This window comes from Esox lucius, chromosome 1, assembly GCF_011004845.1.
Source record: "Esox lucius isolate fEsoLuc1 chromosome 1, fEsoLuc1.pri, whole genome shotgun sequence".
NCBI lineage: Eukaryota > Metazoa > Chordata > Actinopteri > Esociformes > Esocidae > Esox > Esox lucius.
The window spans coordinates 32,760,886-32,779,128 of NC_047569.1; the positions used below are offsets into that span (position 1 = coordinate 32,760,886).

Consider the following 18,243-nt stretch of genomic DNA (forward strand, 5'->3'; position numbering starts at 1 on the left):
GGGCCTTGGTAGCAGGACATGTAAATGGGTTGATTTATTAAGCAGATATTGGACCTGTCAATCATAACAGGACTGAATCTTAGGAGAAAATAACATCCGTACTGATTATTTAGAAGAAGTGAGTCTCTCGCTCTCTCTCTCTCTCTCTCTCTCTCGCCCCCCCCCCCCCCCCCCCCCCCACCTCTTCCCCTCTGTCTCTGGCATCTGGTAAGAAGGATCGTAGGTTTCCCAACCAATGACTACAGCTATCAAATCACAGCTGAATGCTAAACAAGCCTTCGGCTCTGGAAGGGTAGGTACATCCACTATGATTACACACACTTCAGCATTGCATAGAGTATATTCCTTAAACTTTATCAACGAAAATAGTGTGGTTGGTATTTTAGTAACATAATGGTTTAAAGAGTGCAACGTTTCCCAAACATACTGTACCGTATGTATTGTTTTGTATTTACATACTGTTTTATATTTTGCCTCCTTTTTTTCTGGAAATATTCTTTTTAGGATCATTTATTATTTAACTTAATTTCTTGCATAGCCAAAGCCTTTCCATTATTCACTTTGCCAAAATAGCTGTCAACAACTTAAATTACATCTTAAGTCTTTTATTAAATATGGCTTGGACCAAAACATGTCCATTAATACGAACTCTGTAACAGATGGATAGATGTGCAGACGTGATCGCTGGCTTGGTTTATCTCTTAGCTCTAGATTGGAGAAGCTAGAATCTTTTATAACAGGGATGTCAAATACATTTTGCCACAGGGGTGAATTAAGCCTATAATGAGGTCCAGGGGATCATACTAAAAATGTCTGTCTGTTCTTAGCTTTTTCCATATTTTGTCGATAGATTCATAGGTTACTAAATATTCAAATCCGTTTTTTGTATTTATTTTAGCAGGTGACAAGTTTCATGCTGAAAATGGTCTGCTATACAAGCCATTTTCATGAATCTATATAACATTTATTTTTCTTTTATTACTCAAACCGCTAACAGGTTGGACAGGACTCCCTTCAGAGAAGGGTAATTTCCCTGCCAGACATTTTCCCTTCACTGAAATGAAGATGTAATAATGTCACTTTCAGGTCTGTTTATATGTAATGTTTGTTCACGGTTGAATGGAAGGACTTGCAGCCCTGTAACAACTGATGAGTATACAATTGTTTTTTTAAAAGTCTTTGTAGGTGTGAGTATGGTTGAGTTTGTGTGTCCCAGTCTATGAATACTGCATGACTATTCCCAGTTGCCATGGTAGTTAAGAGTCTAGCGTAGTCAATGACACCTAGTGGATGGTGTGAGATAAACTACAGCATTTGGCATGCGCATGAAAAAAAAGTTTAGGTTTGCCAAAAACTGAAAGATAATGTAATTTTCAGAGTTGTTTTCGAGTTATATAAAAATACAAAAATGTCATGGAATAAGTAATGGGTTTACAACGTACAGCTGTTCTGCAGCAGTGGACAATGGAAATGTCTAATTGAAATCTTTGGGTATTAATACTGTCGAATCAGCAAAAGACGGTTCTTCAATGTCTGACACCGACTGTGCTCTTGTGGGATCCAGCGACTTGCACAAAGGGAACCAAAACCCCAAACCAAAATGGCTACCACAGCATTTTGCAGCGTGATGCAGTACCCTCTAGTGTACGTCTAGTTGGTCAGGGGTTAGGGTTAATCCTAACCCAAAACATACCTCCAGTCTATGTCAGAATGACCTTAGAAGAAAAGAAAAAGATGGTAGGCTTCAAGTCATGGAGCAGCCAGCTCCATAAACCCTATGAAGCTGGTTTGGGATGAACTGGGCTCAGGGGTGAAAGCAACGCAACCTATGAGTGTAACACATTTGTGAGTACTACTGCAACAGGGTTGGCAGTGCCAGCTCTAGCCTCTTGTGGCCCCTAAGGAAATGTTTATTTGGTGCCCCCTCCTCCCTATCCTTCGGGGGCTCCCTAGCAGTTAGAGGCCCCCTTAGTGGTCATGGGCCCTAAGTGACCACTTATGTCGCTTATGTCTGGAGCCGGCCCTGAGTGTTGGGAAAACATTTTCAAACAAGATTTAGATTTCCACTGTAGAACGAATAACACGTGTTCCAGCGGTTAAGTCTGCAAAAGTTGGCTGGTACTTTGATGAGTCAAAAGATAACATTTTGTTAAACAAAATAATTCCATGATTTATTGTTTGTCTCCCATTGTTTATTTGTTCTATGCTTACATTTCAGAGTACATTAAGACACTAAACTTCGTGAATTTCAATTAAAAAACTGAAAAACTATGGTGAGATACTTTTGAGTAGTGTACTCACGCATATTGTTTGACTTTCCCATTGATTGACCATACTGTGTGTTTATCTCACTTTCCATTGGGCCCATTTGATCAATTAAGATAACAGATTAGTTAGAAACTCTTTTACCTGGTTGTTTAGATGTACATTGAAATTCCTGTAGACACATGACCCAATGGAATGAGGCTGCCCCCATCCTAGCCATTCTAAATCGTTTAGATTTTTCATGGACAGGACTTGTCCATCAGAATATTCTCTCCAGTCTGCCTGTATATAGGATGCCAATCATACCCATTACGGAGAGAAGATTGACAGGCTGTGAAAGGGTCTTGGAAGGAGGACATCCAAATGGGAGGATGATTTATAGTAATATTGGCCTTGTAATGGTGGTACACCTTCATTCTGATGGTCTCTCTTTCTCTCAATCTGTCCTTCAATCCATAAATATTGCTTGTCACAGGGGAGGCTCAGAACAGTTAACCCCTAATGACTCATGTCTGTCATGAAAATGGATCTGCTAAAAGGAGTCTGTGAGGTGATTTGTTACACGGAACATAGATGCATGATATTGTTTGTGAAAGAATAATATATGATGATGATTTAAGTAATTTGAGAGTGGTTGTCATACATTTATTGTTGAATAATTGATTAATTGGTATTACTCAAGGGAATTTTATGATTTCCATTAAACTTAAATATGGCATAAGTAGGCCACCAGATCCAAGTTTGCCATTGTTAAAACAGTGTTATGATACCTGTAGATGGATACTGGACCTTGCATGCATGGTACAGGCAAAAAAAAACTTTGGTACTCATTTTGTAGCCCAGAATGGTTTTCTTCTTTCTTTCCTGTTGGTTCTGCAAAGATGGCAACTTGGGAAGATTTTTTCCCCATTACTATGATTGTTGTAGTCATCAATATTTTATCCTATACACAGTCAATAACAAAGAGGCAAAAGAGATAAACGAAAGACATGAATGAAAAACTTTATGCAAAGGTACATATAAATGCCATTTGCTTCCATACTGTAGACTTAAACTCCACAAGCATGCAGAGATGGATATACATGTACATAATGAAAGTCTTCTTAACTATGTTCTTTACATTTTCTAATTGAAACTATTATAATCATAGCCATCCCACACATTAGCACTGACTCGGAGGATAGACAGCTGTCTGTCTATTGTAACTACAACAGCAATAGCATTTGCCAAACTGATTGACATTTGATAGAGGCCCTGACAAACTACAAAATGCTCATATTGTAACAGTTTTATGTCTACAGGTCTCAGAAACCCTCAAATCACCATGGCAAAGCATTTGATTCTCAACAAAAACATGAAAAATGTAGACAACAGTTGGAACAAATTATCACAAGGAAGTCCATGATGGGTCTTCATTAGGATTTGAGTCTTCAGTAAAGGATGCCGTTTAAAAGGCTAATCGACAGATGCTACATCCATTGTGTGAACTGAGGTTTTAGCTTTTGAAGACAGCAGCTTGGTTCATTAGACACCATGGAGACGATGGCATCCAACTTGCGCTGGTCGGCATCTCACCGTTATAAGACCTTTATCTATGTATTACAGACCCGGGGTGTTTTGTTCTCTAAGGGCTGCATTGCAGAGACAGGGCACTTCCATTCATTACATCCTACGGAAATCTAAATGTTGGGATTAGGATTCATTCATGGCTGTAAGTTATGCATGTTGGTCCCTCTATCTAACTCCGTGCCTTGCCGGCTGACTGCGCACTCTCTCCCTTTCTCTTTTCATCCCAAGAAGAGTGTGGGTGGTCCTCTGTGCTACGCCATGCTTCGGAGATGGGGAAAGTGTTTTGTGTCATCGCCAGGAGTTTAGTTTTACAGTTTCACCAAGACGAACCTCTGCCAGCCTGTCACATTGCAGTTCAGACTGAATGGACCCATTGAGGCGTGGCTACTCTACACACCCTCTGACCCGTTACCTCCACCATGTCCTACTGGGGCACAGGCAAGCAGTTTTCTGCACCCAAAGAGATCAAGGGTTGAAAAGCTGGACAAATAGAAGGGGGTACAAGGATGGGGCCAGGACAGTAGACAGGCTTGGGCCAGATGCCACCTCCCTAGTAGACAGGCCATGGTGGGGTGATTCTCTACCCGGTCACCCTCAACCCTCCCACTCCACAGCCTCCCATCAGCCCCTCGCTCCCTCCACACGCTCCCCCCACTCCACTCCTCTGGTCCGCTCAGTCCCCTGGACCCTCAGGGGTCATGGTTTCTTCTGGTCCTGCTGTCTTTTTAAAGGATGCTGACTCTCTCGGTGAGCCCCTGCATGTCTGTGTCCTCCCCAGCCTCGTCGTCAGAGCCGGTGGCAGGCGAAGGGGCCACAAGGTGGGCTGGGTAGGGGAGGGTGTGGTCATGGGCGAACATCTGCCAGCGGCCGTCGTCACTCTCGTGGGTGATGTAGCGCTCGCCTAGCTTGGTCTCAAGCTCCCGCAGGTCCAGCCATGTGTGGTAGTCCTGGAGGACAAGGAGACGGAGGTGGAGGGGATAAGGAGGAGGAGAAGAAACAAGGGAGGGAAGACGATGAGATTAGCGGTTTGAGCACATAGGATAAGAAGCAGGCCAGAGAGGTGCACTGTAGTGATGCTGACACACCTGTAGGTAGGAGTGGCTGAGGCTTTTGTCCACACTGTAACGTTTCCTCATCTTCACCTGCAGCAAGTTGTTTATCAGGTCGATGGCTGGACAGAAGTACAGGCAGAGAGCAGGTGAATACCACAGGCGTGCCATAATCATTGTATATTTAGCTATACTTACTGATGCTGGAATAAGACACTTGTATGAAAAGCATATATACTGTATTTGGGTTAGGGATTATAGGATAGGTTACAGGGTTAGGTTTTGGATTAAGTGTTAGGCTTAGGGTTAAAGTAAAGTGTATGTGTTTAGGAAAAACTGGATTCAGGATCTGGGGATTACCACAACGATAATAAAATGTAAAGTGTTTGTGTGTGTGTGTGTGTGTGTGTGTGTGTGTGTAAATCCTACCATCAGGTGAGATCTGTTTCCAGGGGTTGGGTGGGTACATGAAGGCAGCGTTGTGGATCTGGTCGTTGATATCCTCGTCCTCATTGAAGGGGAAGGTCCCACTGAGGCTGACGTACATGATTACCCCTACAGACCACATGTCCAGAGAGCGGTTGTAGCCCTGGTTGAGGAGAACCTCCGGGGCCAGGTAGGCCGGGGTTCCCACCACGGAACGCCGAAACGACTTCTCCCCAATGATACGGGCAAAGCCAAAATCACAAAGCTTTACCTGAAGTTATACAAAGGCAGGGAGGGATGAATTAAAGACAGGGAGCGGGAATAGAATTTCTATACATATGTACCATTTAGTAGATTGGGGACAAAGAGTCAAAGCTGGGGTTAAACCAAAAACATTTTCTGTCTCCCATTTTGAAAAAAGTTATTTGTCTCAGGTTTACAGTTATAGGTTTACAGTAAACGTTACCTTTGGAGTTAAGGTGAAAATTAAGGGGAAGGTCCCCATTAATGTATAGACAGCAGCCAGTGGTGGCCGCCCATTTCAGCATAAGGGCACCACTTTTAATTGTAAAAAAAAAATATATATATATATATATAATGGACATTTACTTTTGTTATGGATTACATTACAAATTATGATAAAACGTTTGTAGATTTGTTTAGATTTTACAGATAACAAAAATATTGTTAAAAACAAGCTTTTTAGTTAGCTACCAATCTGTCTCACAGAAGCTCTACTGCAGGGATTGGGCATAATGCCCAGTGCTAATATTGCATGTCAATTAATTGTCAATGCAGAGGGATGCACCAATGAGATACAAGGGATTTCATCACATTAATTTTACATCCCAGTGTGAATGGACCACTTAGGGTATTGAAATGAATTACCATGTATTCAATAAGATAGCGCTCTACATCAGGTTTTGCCTAGAGGGCGCCAAAGTGCAAGCAATAGTCACTGCTGGACAAGATGCATTTGAATCAAACAAGGTGCAGCATCAAATGGATAACATAAGATAGAGAAAAGAAAAATGCTCATAAGAAAAATATTGCCGTTACTGGAATGGAAGGAAGCATGGCTATGTGGCTGCACTTTTCGGGAATACTTAGCAAAGCTAAGCTAACTATAAACAAACCTGTTAGCCAAAAATAACAAAGCATACAGCTAGACTTGGCTGTAGAAGCTTTCAAACAAATTGACTATCAAGTTCTTTTGAGCTGGCAATTAATAAAGGACAAGAAAGCCAGCATTAAAGCCAGCAATTAACCTAGATTGTTCTCAGATTATGGAATATGGGATTTTGGACAGTTAGACTGTCTCGCCATAATGCCAGGAAATAACTCAATTGATAAATTTTGCGGAAATATATAGACATATTTGTTTAGCTATAGCAATCCAAAAAAGAGATCCCAACTAGCAGTGAACTATTGGTCTGCTGGAGGAGCGTTGTCAGTGGACTGACCTGGTCGGATCAGCTGCATGCTGTAATTAATAATTGTCCCGCCTGTGTTTGTTCAGTGGGACGTGGTGGACCGTCAACTAGGCAGACAATTTTTGCTATTTGGGTTGTTGTCAAATGTGTAATCATATTTAGCTAGACTAACCATGCTTAGCGTTGGGATCAGCTTGAAATTGTTATTACAAATCCACATAATTCTGTTGTCATTACTAATCACTGCTGAGATGACACCCTGGCTTTACTTAACTAGCAAGGCAACCTCAGCAACAATGTTGTATGAGGGATTATTAATCTTTTAATAACCTTAATATGTGAAGGGTTACTTCTGGTTAGGCAAGGCAAGTTGTGTGGATCAGAATCCCTGGTTGGCTAGTTATTGTTCTGGCTTTCTAACTAGATATATGTTCTGTCAAGCTGCCATTTAATTGTTTTTTTCTGTTCAGTACAGTATAGTACACAGTGTCAATTTGTGGTCAATATTTATTATATTGGAATATGTATTCCACATAATACTTTTATGTCATTATGTTGCAAACTAAATTCATGCTTGTCACTGCAAGTATTATATATTAATGCCCTTCATGTTAACAGAGCAAAACATTTTAAGTTATTTGTCACCCTTTGGAACCGGCTGTACTACATAGCTAATCAGGAGCCACCAATTACAGTAGTTAAGTTAGACATCAGTCTGTTAACCTGTGGGAAGGGTTCGGCAGAGGCCAGGAGGACATTCTCAGGCTTCAGGTCACAGTGGACGATGTTCTTAAAGTGCAAGTGCCTCAAGGCTGCCAGGATCTACAGACACATACACAAACATAACACGCACACACAGAACAAGTTCATTTACATGATATAAAAACATTAGGGGACACTCGCACACAAAATCAACTTAGTGAAAATATACAGTATAGCTATAGGAAACACAAATAGATAAATATTATATAGCACATCATTAGGAAACATAAGTATTTAGTGAACAATTGACCAAATACAGTGTCAAACAGTCACACACACAAACACACCTGGGTGATAAGGAACTTGGTAAGCCTCTCTGGAAGCCTGCCTTTCTCACTGGACAGAATCATCTCCAGCATGTCTCCGTGAAGCTTCTCCATCACCACAAACACCTTTTCTGGAGTCTCAAACATACACTCCAGATTGACTATGCCGAGGTGACGTAGACTCTGGGAGAAACAGGGGGCAGACAGTGAGGTAGACAGGAAGAGACCGGAAGAGGGTGGAAGAAGAGGGGAAAGGACAGAATATGAGGCAGGGAAAGAATGGACAGATGGAGAGGTGACAACACGGAGAGATGCCGAGTGGAGAGTATGAAAGAGTGACAGGCAGAGCGAGACAGAGCAGCTGTTACCTAGAGTGTACTGCCAAGGCTGTGTTTATTTGTCACTTAACCTTTATCTCAGGACACCGGTGGAGACGATGATTCTGTTGCAGAACCTGCCACTGTAATTAAATTCAGTTGTCATGACAACCACGCGGCGCAAAAATGGACCCTCCGTAGGTGGGAGCCTGACTTAGAATACGTTCCAAATGGCACGCCATTCCCTACATTAGGGGTGGTGCACTACGTGGAGTGCCCACACTGTAGCTAACGGACAACGATGTGGTGAAAGACCACAGAGATGGACAGAGAACGCATCCTTCGAGGCCAACTTCATTTTTCCAGAAGCCATTTTGGGCTGAACCATTTCGATGACTTGAACCGGGTCGGCGTAAAGACTTCCCCACGGTAGTCCCATCCAGTTGGCGAGTGTCACAGAGATGGATAGAAGAGGCCACCCTATCGACAACATCTCTATATTTAACGTTATGTCATCAGTAAGCACGGGCAGCAACACTGAGGGAATTTGCGCTTTTAATGTGGGTCAGCTGGGTAGAGCATCAAACCTAATTCCCCCGACTTAAACCGTGACATTAGGAAGAATAAGCGACCGGAAGCCTTTTTGAGATGTTTATCATAAACAGGGATTTGGTTCACTGGTGACTATTATCAATCTCTGTGCAGGAAGTCCTCAAGGCTAATATCCATGCTCAAATGGCCTGTGGTTCACTAGAGGCCTCTGTCATTCTGAATGTACAGTATCCCCGTGCCAGTGATAGTTACCTGCAGTATTGCCACCTCGTTCCTCAGCTGACTCTCTTGTTTGGTGGGAAAGCGCAGCTTGTCGATCACCTTCACTGCAACATCACGACCAGTCTTCCTGTGTTTCCCTGGGTGTGGATGTGAGGACGGGAGAAAAATCACTGGAGTCCAACAAACGGATATTCAACACATCAAAAAAAGAGAGTTTAACGATCAAAGACACTCACCCCCATACACCACTCCAAACTGTCCAGAACCCAAAACTTCATCTGCAAAGATCTGGTAGACCATGCCAATGTCCTGCAGGAGACATTGAGCGAAGAATAACAAACAGTAATATTAACGTAATCATCATGATCATTGTCATCAGTGTCATAGCCATCATAATCATCAACAATAGATCATCAACACCCCATGAAATCTTTGGAAATGACAGTGGACGTATGACGTGTCACGATGTTTGGTGACGCTGCTCACCACATTCTCCTGAATCACACTGTTGGACACTGAGATGCTGACAGATGCCTGTCCTGTGGATCAAAGTAAAAACATGTTGACCGTCACTGTTACAATATTTTGCTCTTCCATCTGAGTCATTTTCCCCTCTGGGTTATGCTGGGTCACCAGAGAGAAGGAGCTTAGTGGAGAGAGAGAACAAAGAGTTCTGTGAACAGCTTCTGAGTCAGTTCCCCAACCTTTGGACTGCACACCACTCATGAGCCTTTCACAGCAAATCTTACACAGCACCAACCATCCCCTGATACCAAACAGCAGTGCTGCTAATCTAGCCTCAGTCCCAGAATGAGACCAAATCCAGATCCCATGATCTTAACTGGAACTAAGGAACCTATGTGTATCATGTATTGTAATGCTACTGTAAATCTTACTGTGAGGGGTGTGCCCTTCTGCCGGTGGTGCATCCTGGAAAATGACTGGCATGAGGGCCTGGCGAATGGCACTCTCCCATGCTTTTGCCACCTCCCGCCCCACTCCGCTATTGGGAGCCACGTTGTTTGGCAAAGGAGGTGTTGGGGGGAAAGACTGGGGGGTGGTGGGGGGCAGAATTGGGATGTTGGGGTCCTCTCCTACGAAGTAGCACATGGTCCCTGTGATGATCTCAAAGCAGTGGGGGCTGGTGCCTGGGGGAACCAGGCTGAAGTCACCGGCGGGGCGTACCTCCAGAACCTCAGACAAAGGGATCTCCTGCAGAACAGGGATGAGGATGTGAGGTCAGGGGTCATAGACAATCAAGTACTTTTGTTAAGACACACCAGGACATTCCAGTGATTTTTTTTTCAAGACATTCCAGTGAATATGTAAAGACACACCATTAAATATATCTAGACATACCAGTAAATATGTCAAGTCATACAAGTGAATTTGCCAAGACATTCAGTGAATGTCAACACACAGAAGAAAATCTGAAAATGTGGAATACATTGTGTAAAATCTGAATACCATTTTAGATCGAGTAAGTGATAGACCAGGATTATGTAGCACCTCGGAAATGCGGCGTTGGGATTATTCAGTCCAAGTGGTCATGGACAATGTAGGAATGTAACTCTGGATAAGCGGATCATCTAAATTTCTAAAATGTAAATGAATACTTCACCTTATAGTACTTGTTGGTGGTGTTGTTCTGGAACAAAATGATGCACTTGCAGTCCAGGCGCCAGTAGTGCCGTTTTCTCTGTGGGGATGCAGGAGGAGTGGGAGGGGGGACAGGGAGTTAAAGGGTTCAGGGGTCAACCAGGGTTCACTCAGGGGTCAAAGGTGAGCCGGTGGTCCAGGATGAGTGGACAAGGTGAAAGATGAGGAAGGTAAGCTGAGAGGTAGAGGAGAGGAATATTAGGAAGAGAAAAGGAGAAAAGAAACAGTCACTGTTAAAGAAGTTAGCAGAAGTTTCTCAGGTGGGAGTTCAGGAAAACAGAAACACTTTCTAAGTGGAAGGAGAAAAAGTTTTGTGAATGCCATGCACGTATCTTGAGTGCTTTTTAGAGTGAAGTAGAAAGCAGGTACATGCCATCCATCACACTCACCAAGAAATACACAAACACCCTTTCACACCGATGAAAAGTAAGATAATTAATGGCAAAAGAGGTGTACATTTTACAGGTGAGAGAAAGACTCAGACTCTGATGTAGCATAGACTAGAGGGGGGGCATTCTAGTCTGGACATCAAAGCCAGTTCCATACATGTTTTATTGACCTGAGACACCGATTGGGCGGAATTATGATGAGGTAAAACAGAAAACCAGCCGGCTCTGGACCTCGTAGTGTAAGATGTGAATACCCCTAGACTGGAACCTTTGTCCATTATATTGTAAGTCAGTCAGTCAGCCCGCCAGCCAGTCAGTCAACTAGCCAGCCAGGCTGCCAGTCAGTCAGCCAGCTAGCAGGTTAGTCAGCCAGCCATTCAGCTAGGCAATCAGTAGCCAGCCATTCAACTAGCCAGCCAGTCTGCCGTTTAGTCAGTCAGCCAGTTGTATTACCAGGGTGTCCTTGTTGCTGTAGTGAACCATCCAACCCTCTTTGATGGACGTACTGGACCGCCGGGTGGTCTGCCTCATTGACTGAACCACCCTCATCAACGGGATGAAGAGGGCACTGATGAACAAAGGGACACTGTTAGCGTGTGTGTTGTGTGTGTGTGTGTGTGTTTGCGCATATCAGCGGGTGGGCGTGTGCTGACCTCTGGTCCCCACTGGTCCCGTCCTGGCTGCTCTCAGGGGAGAATGAACCTGGGATGCTGCAGGACTCGTCCGAATCGTCCATCACAGAAGACTTGTCTGAGTCGGCGTACTCACTGCTGTAGTCCATGGGCACCTCTGTGTCCACACTGGGACTCAACATGTCTGGGGGACAGAGAAGGACCCAGCCAGACACCAGACAGCCATGTTTACGGAGAGATCAGGAGACCAGAAATGAGAAACAGGATACCACCACCTTCTATTAAAAAAGCCCAGTTATAACATTTATGTCAGTAGGCAGTACTTACCGCTTCTGCTGTCTGAGAAAATACAAAACATTTGAGAAGTAGTAAGTACTATAATATGCTGTAAGTAGGTGCAAATTAGTTATGAGTATGTTGTTACTAAGTCACGCTGCATTCTAATGTGATGTGGGTTATCAAAAGTTTAGCAAACCACAGCCACCCTCCAAACAACATGATTCAACAACATGTGTAACTCTTTACCTCCCAGCGTCTCCCCCAGGCAGTCATTGGGAACCTTGTACGCACAGCGCTTGTGGCAGTTGAACTTGCAGTCTACGACAGAACGGGAACAATCAATGTAATTGTTAAACAGCTCATGTCGGTTCCTCTTCTTACAGTGAACACACACACCCTCTTGGCGTTCCCAGGAGCCCAAACAGTGACCTTTGACTCCACACTGACCTTTGCACTGCAGCCCCTGTCTGAAGAGTCCCCGAAGCAGTCTCTTGCAGTACTGACACACAGTGGGGCGCGTGTATGAGTGCACGGCGAACGTGTGCGGCACCTTGACCTTGCTCATCAGGATCTTGTCCAGGTGCACAGGTCGTCCTGTGTAGAACCGCCGCGCCTCACTGGGGGTCCGCGGCTGGGGACGGGAGGAGGCGAAGGAGGGGGAAGAGAAGTGGATGGGAGGAGATGAAGGAGGAGGGAGAGCAGCTTGATGGATCTTACTCATTTTGTTGCTATTTTTGAAGTGTTTTTGTTTTTCTCAAGTATTCTGCTGTTATTATTATTAACTTAGTTTTTCGCTGTTGTTTTTTATTATAATTCTTCTTGAGCGGGAATCTGAAAGTAAAACTATTGTTTTGTTGTTGGCCTTCAGTATCATATGCGTCTCACCATTCAAACTTCTGCTCTTTCCATTTTCTGTGTAATTCTTGACATTCCACAGTTACACAGAACCAAATTTAGATCAAGACCAATCAACCTCAGGTAATTCAGAGAAATAAATGGACATATTTCCTGAAAATAAATGAGTTATTTCCTGCATTTACTGAAATGGAGATGAGTCAACCCGGCACAGGGAAACAACACACCCAAGGAAGATACTGTTGATGAAATACCATCTGAGTGTTAGCACGGACCATGGGTCTGGTGATGGAGGAGCTGCTGGATAAGCCCAAAGATGTTGATGCGGTACAGGTGGAGTTAGGGACCATCTGGGTGGTGTGAGAGCGGACCAGACTGGCTTCCTCATTGCAGGTGCTGACTGAGACAGTCCCCACACTGCTCAAGGAATCGGTGGTGGACAGACGTAGCGACTGGCTACTGGACAGGCGACGTTTGCGAGCCCCACTGCAGTTGTTTGGGATGCTAAAGGCACAGCGCTTGTGGTAGTTCAGTCCACAACCTGCAGGGGGAGACAGGGAGAGGGAGCGAGAGAGACAGGGGGACTGAGCTCACCTAGAAGGGGAAGTACCTAAACAGCTAATAACAGCATGCACGACAAACCACAAACTCATGCATTTGCTTTTACGCTCTTGTAAATGTTAATCCAGCAGACAGAACAGCCATCTCTAATACCGTCACATTTCAGGCCCTGCCTGACCAGCCCAAACAGCATCTCTCCACAATGGTCACAGAAGGCAGGCGCGCGATACGAGTGCACGTTAAGGGCGTGAGGCCGGATCTGGAAATCCTCAAAGGTGGCCGCCGCTGCAATATGACAAAATACAGAAACACAGTCAGTCGGAAAACATAGAGAAACACCAGTCAGAAAACACAGAGAAATACCAGTCGGAAAACACAGAAACACACCAGTCAGTCAGAAAACACAGAGAAACACCAGTCAGAAAACACAGAGAAACACCAGTCAGTCAGAAATCACAGGGAAACACCAGTCAGTCAGAACACACAGAAACACACCAGTCAGTCAGAAAACACAGAAACACACCAGTGAGTCAGAAAACACAGAGAAACACCAGTCAGAAAGGTAACATAGAGAAACAGCATGTCAGTCACTTTAACAATGACACTGTATTATGTCAAAGCAAAATAAGGTAAAGGCAGAAGGAAGATGAGGATGATAGGTGGATGCATGAGTCATGAAGTATGTTAGAAGATGAGAAAGGGAGAGGAGTGCTACTGACCAGAGAGAACCACTTCCACCAGGTCTCCTTCCTGGATGTCCTGGGCTGACTTGACCAGCTGCAGGATGTTGTGAGTGCCTGTGTCATGTTTAAACAGCAGGATCTTGTCATATATGCCATAGAAGCCACACTCTGGGAACTGCATCAGAAGGAAAGATGTATGTATATATTCACTAAACATAGCCTTGTTAATGACTTGAGAGGCAGCCATTAGCAATGAGAGAAAATTAGAGGAAGCAAATACAAAATATGGTGGAAAATGAGCTGCACTTCCTAACCTGCCAAACATAAAACCACATTACAGACACTCCCTCACACAAATAATTTGACGGCACATCAAAAATGAACTCCCATGTCTGTTAGGGAAAATACCACAATGTGTACCACAGCATCCAGATCTGTTATCAGTTTCCATGAGAAAAGCGAAAAAATGAATTTAATACTGCAACATTAAAATATGTTATTTTAGTTTTGCTCACTAATTATGTATTGAACCTGTTGGAACAATATTATTATAACACTGTACTGAGCCAATAGTATAGCATAATGTCTTTATCTTTCTGCGCCCATTCTGTGTGATTGTATGTAAAGTAACTTTAACATTTCTGATTTTGAATTTTTACTTATTTTTATTTGACTTTTATTTGGAGTTTGTTTCTCTTGGTATGGCAAATGTAAGCCTGCTGTATTCTCATGCCAATGAAGCTCTTTGAATTAAATTAAATGACGTGTGGTATTGAAAAATACCTGGTTCATGTATTTACACATTTCTTTTTTTTATTTCATAAATATAATCGGCGAACGATAAACAGTATGCCGAGGTCTCTGGTAGAACCATAGATATGGTGTCATGCGGTGTTGGTGAATAAAATATTAAAAACAAGAAGTCAGGACAAACAGTGTTTTTGCATAGTGACAGGCTACAGGTGTGGGCCCAGTGGAGTACTCTCTTCACTGAAGCATTACGGAAGGAGGGGGCACGCACACGCGCGCACACACACACACACCCACACCCACACACACCCATCTGGCAGCAGGGTGGTGAGTTGGGGGTAATTCACAGTTTCCTGTTGTGTGTTGAAATACTGTATGAGTTAGTCTCTCTAATTCTCTTCACATGACACACCCACACAGACAGTCACACACAGCTGTAACATAATATATTTAATCTAATGATCCAGTAATAAAATAGTTTAATAAAATACAGTTTATATAACGAGTTTTATCAATATTAAATTGAAGCGTTGGCTTGGCAGGTGTTGACTGAACATTCAGACTGTTAGAAATTACTTGCACAACAAAACTGAGAAGCACCACAACCTCTAATCAATCATGTGTAACATTAGAACGGCATGATATGCCAATGGGAACCCACACACACACACACACACACACACACACACACACCTCTCTTTACACCTGCACACCAGGACAAAAACAGCAGTTGAGATACCAGTGACCAATGATGGGCAATGATGCTTAGCAATAAAAGCATATCTTAATTGAGCAGTGTAACAATAAATCACACAATCACACACACACTCACTCATAGACACACAGTCACAGACCCACGCTCACAGACACACGCTCACAGACCAAAACATACAACCTAACTGAGACAGAGTCGTAACCCTATCTTTATCAAAGACACACGCTTGCCAACCCACGGTCACCGACCCACAAGCCAAAAACACAAATCTTATTGAGACTCACAGACTAATGCTCAAAGACTAACACACACAGACATACGCTTACACACCAACTCTCACAGACCCATGCTCACAGACCCACACTCACAGACCAACACACACAGACATACGCTTACACACCAACTCTCACAGACCCATGCTCACGGACCCACACTCACAGACCAACACACACAGACATACGCTTACACACCAACTCTCACAGACCCATGCTCACAGACTAACACACACAGACATATGCTTACAGACCAACGCTCACAGACCCACGTTCACAGACATACGCTGTGCAGGTGTGAAGATAGGTCTGTGTGTGCATGTGTGCATGCACGTGTGGCTTCCCATTGGCATGTTGTGCTGTTTTGTTGTTAAATGTGATTATATTTGAGGTTGAGGTGCTTCTCAGTTCTGTTGTGCATTTTCTACTCCAAGACTAGGTTTAATCTATGTCCGCAATACTGACCCAACATTTGCCAATTATTATTATAATATTTTTTACTAACACACCAAAGTAACCAACAAATCTAAAAAGATTTGGATGCTTTGTAAATTTTACCTTTGTCAAGAAACAATATAGCTGTTGTCTACTTTTCTGAGAAGTTTCAGTTATAGAGGTAAAACCTTTTATTCCAACAATGAGTTTCTATTAAACAGCGGGCACAGCCCAGTGAAACGAAATCTTTGTTGGGGAATCCTATTTACTCCGTCGGTAATGTTGTTATTGGAGATAGACCTATCTGGGTCATCTCAGGGCGTGGCACAAGTACGGTCAACTCAATAACCAGCCTTGTTAAATGACTCTGAGGACAGAATATGGTTAATTATTAACTAGAAAAGTATAGAGTAGGCCAGCCTGCTGGACCTGACATAACATGACTTCAGACTACTAGATCTGATCAAAAGGATGTAGTGCCTATGACAGACCTCCTCTTCTTCTACCTCTCTACACATTTTTCATCTCTGTATCTACCCCTCTCATTCAAAACATAAATAGTACGTACAGAATATTCTTATACACAGGAAATATAATACGGCACTTTAAAGTAACTTGTAAGAAAATAAATTGGACTGTTCAGGCCAATGAAATAAAAAACAGCATACAACACATCAAGCTGTGAAATAAGGCGGTAAGAAATGTATGAGCCATTTAACATTAAACAAAGAACCTTTTCTGTGAGGTAGCGCTTCGCTTAGGAGCTGGCAGATTTTCTGTGTCAAACGAAGTGGCTACTGTGGGACTAATGAGCCTCTACACCCTAAATGACTCCATCTCCCTCAGGTTTAGGACACTTGAATGTGCAAATGAGGGTTAGGAGGATTCATGCCTTTCTGTCATCATGTTCTCTTTCAGTCACTCCATTTCACATTCTGCCTCCATCTTGTTGTTGTTTTTACCCTAACTGGGTCCTGTCGGTCCTCATATAGTCTTCAGGTCAGGTCTCTTACACTAACAGAGGAAGGGAATCCTGCGCTCTGGCTCAGAGCACGCCACATAAACACACACACACACACACGCACACACAAACACGACACACAGAAAAACACAAACACATATACACACGGACACACACACACACGGTTTTCCTCTGTGCTCCACAGAACAAATACACCCTCTCTGTTGCTCCCAGAGGGAAGTCAACTAAAACACATCTAAGGGAGGCCCAGAGCTTGGATTGCCTCCCTGCCAAAGAACACAGAAAACCACACCCAGCTGGTCCTACAGCTACTGAACACCACAAGTCAACCACATAGAGTGAGATACTCCACAGCCCTGCTAATTTACATTGACTCAACTGTTCTGCTTTACATGGACTCTACTGTGCTACATTACAATGACTCCACTGTTCTACTTCACATTGACTCTCATGTGCTAGATTACAATTACTTAATTGTTCTACTTCACATTGACTCTAAAGTGCAACTCTACATTGATCCGACTGTCCTACTTTACCCTGACACTACTGTTCTACTTTACACTGACCCTACTGTTCTACTTTTACATTAACCTAACTGTTCTACTTTACATTAACCTACTTTGCATTAACTCTGCTGTTCTACTACGGTATACACTCATTTTGCTGTTGTACTTTACATTGACCCTACTGTTCATTGATCCTAATGTTCTACTGCCTAGAGCTGCATATTGTTGGTACAGTACTGAGCTTCCCAGCAGACTGTATCTAAATGCAGGTGGTTATGTCAGTATGTATGGAAGCAGGTTTTTAGAGCGGGTGCAGTCATATCTGCTGTTAGTTTGCCTAGAGACAGGGCTGCGTCTCTAACAAGGGTCTTTGTGTTGCCATGGATCAGGTTTCCCGCCTGTTCTTTCTCAGGCCATTGCCTCCATTATGGGTGGCTGATGAATTATGCCCCCCCATCTTGCCATTCTCATTCTTTCCTTTTCCAACCCCTTTCTAAGTTCCACGGTTGCCTCCTCTCTCCCTGCTTCTCTCCTCTTCCCCTCTCCTCTCTACTCTTCCCCTCTCCTCTTCCCCTCTCCTCTCTCCCCTCTCCCCTCTCACCGCCCTCTCCTCTCCCCTCTCTCCTCTCTCCTCTCTCTTCTCTCTTCTATCTTCTCTCCTCTC

At 43.5% G+C, this 18,243-nt stretch overlaps 1 protein-coding gene across 6 annotated transcripts in view; it reads right to left on the reverse strand.

The window, feature by feature from the left end:
* Nucleotides 1–3,251: 3,251 nt before the first annotated feature.
* Nucleotides 3,252–18,243, reverse strand: part of prkd2 (protein kinase D2) — a 35,226-nt gene continuing 20,234 nt past the window's right edge. For 3 of the 6 annotated variants that reach the window (XM_010872922.4, XM_010872913.5, XM_034291896.1), the window contains 18 exons: nucleotides 13,956–14,094; nucleotides 13,390–13,521; nucleotides 12,903–13,216; nucleotides 12,268–12,451; nucleotides 12,067–12,138; nucleotides 11,869–11,880; nucleotides 11,563–11,725; nucleotides 11,363–11,477; nucleotides 10,483–10,560; nucleotides 9,758–10,073; nucleotides 9,348–9,400; nucleotides 9,098–9,170; nucleotides 8,892–8,998; nucleotides 7,792–7,953; nucleotides 7,466–7,564; nucleotides 5,313–5,580; nucleotides 4,920–5,005; nucleotides 3,252–4,781 (listed from right to left, as the gene is read on the reverse strand). In XM_010872922.4, coding sequence (XP_010871224.2) covers nucleotides 4,560–4,781; nucleotides 4,920–5,005; nucleotides 5,313–5,580; nucleotides 7,466–7,564; nucleotides 7,792–7,953; nucleotides 8,892–8,998; nucleotides 9,098–9,170; nucleotides 9,348–9,400; nucleotides 9,758–10,073; nucleotides 10,483–10,560; nucleotides 11,363–11,477; nucleotides 11,563–11,725; nucleotides 11,869–11,880; nucleotides 12,067–12,138; nucleotides 12,268–12,451; nucleotides 12,903–13,216; nucleotides 13,390–13,521; nucleotides 13,956–14,094 — 2,595 coding nt within the window. In that variant the 3' untranslated portion in view covers nucleotides 3,252–4,559. The remainder of the gene's footprint in view (nucleotides 4,782–4,919; nucleotides 5,006–5,312; nucleotides 5,581–7,465; nucleotides 7,565–7,791; nucleotides 7,954–8,891; nucleotides 8,999–9,097; nucleotides 9,171–9,347; nucleotides 9,401–9,757; nucleotides 10,074–10,482; nucleotides 10,561–11,362; nucleotides 11,478–11,562; nucleotides 11,726–11,868; nucleotides 11,881–12,066; nucleotides 12,139–12,267; nucleotides 12,452–12,902; nucleotides 13,217–13,389; nucleotides 13,522–13,955; nucleotides 14,095–18,243) is intronic. The other 3 variants (XM_034291903.1, XM_034291902.1, XM_034291897.1) reach the window with 3 other exon arrangements.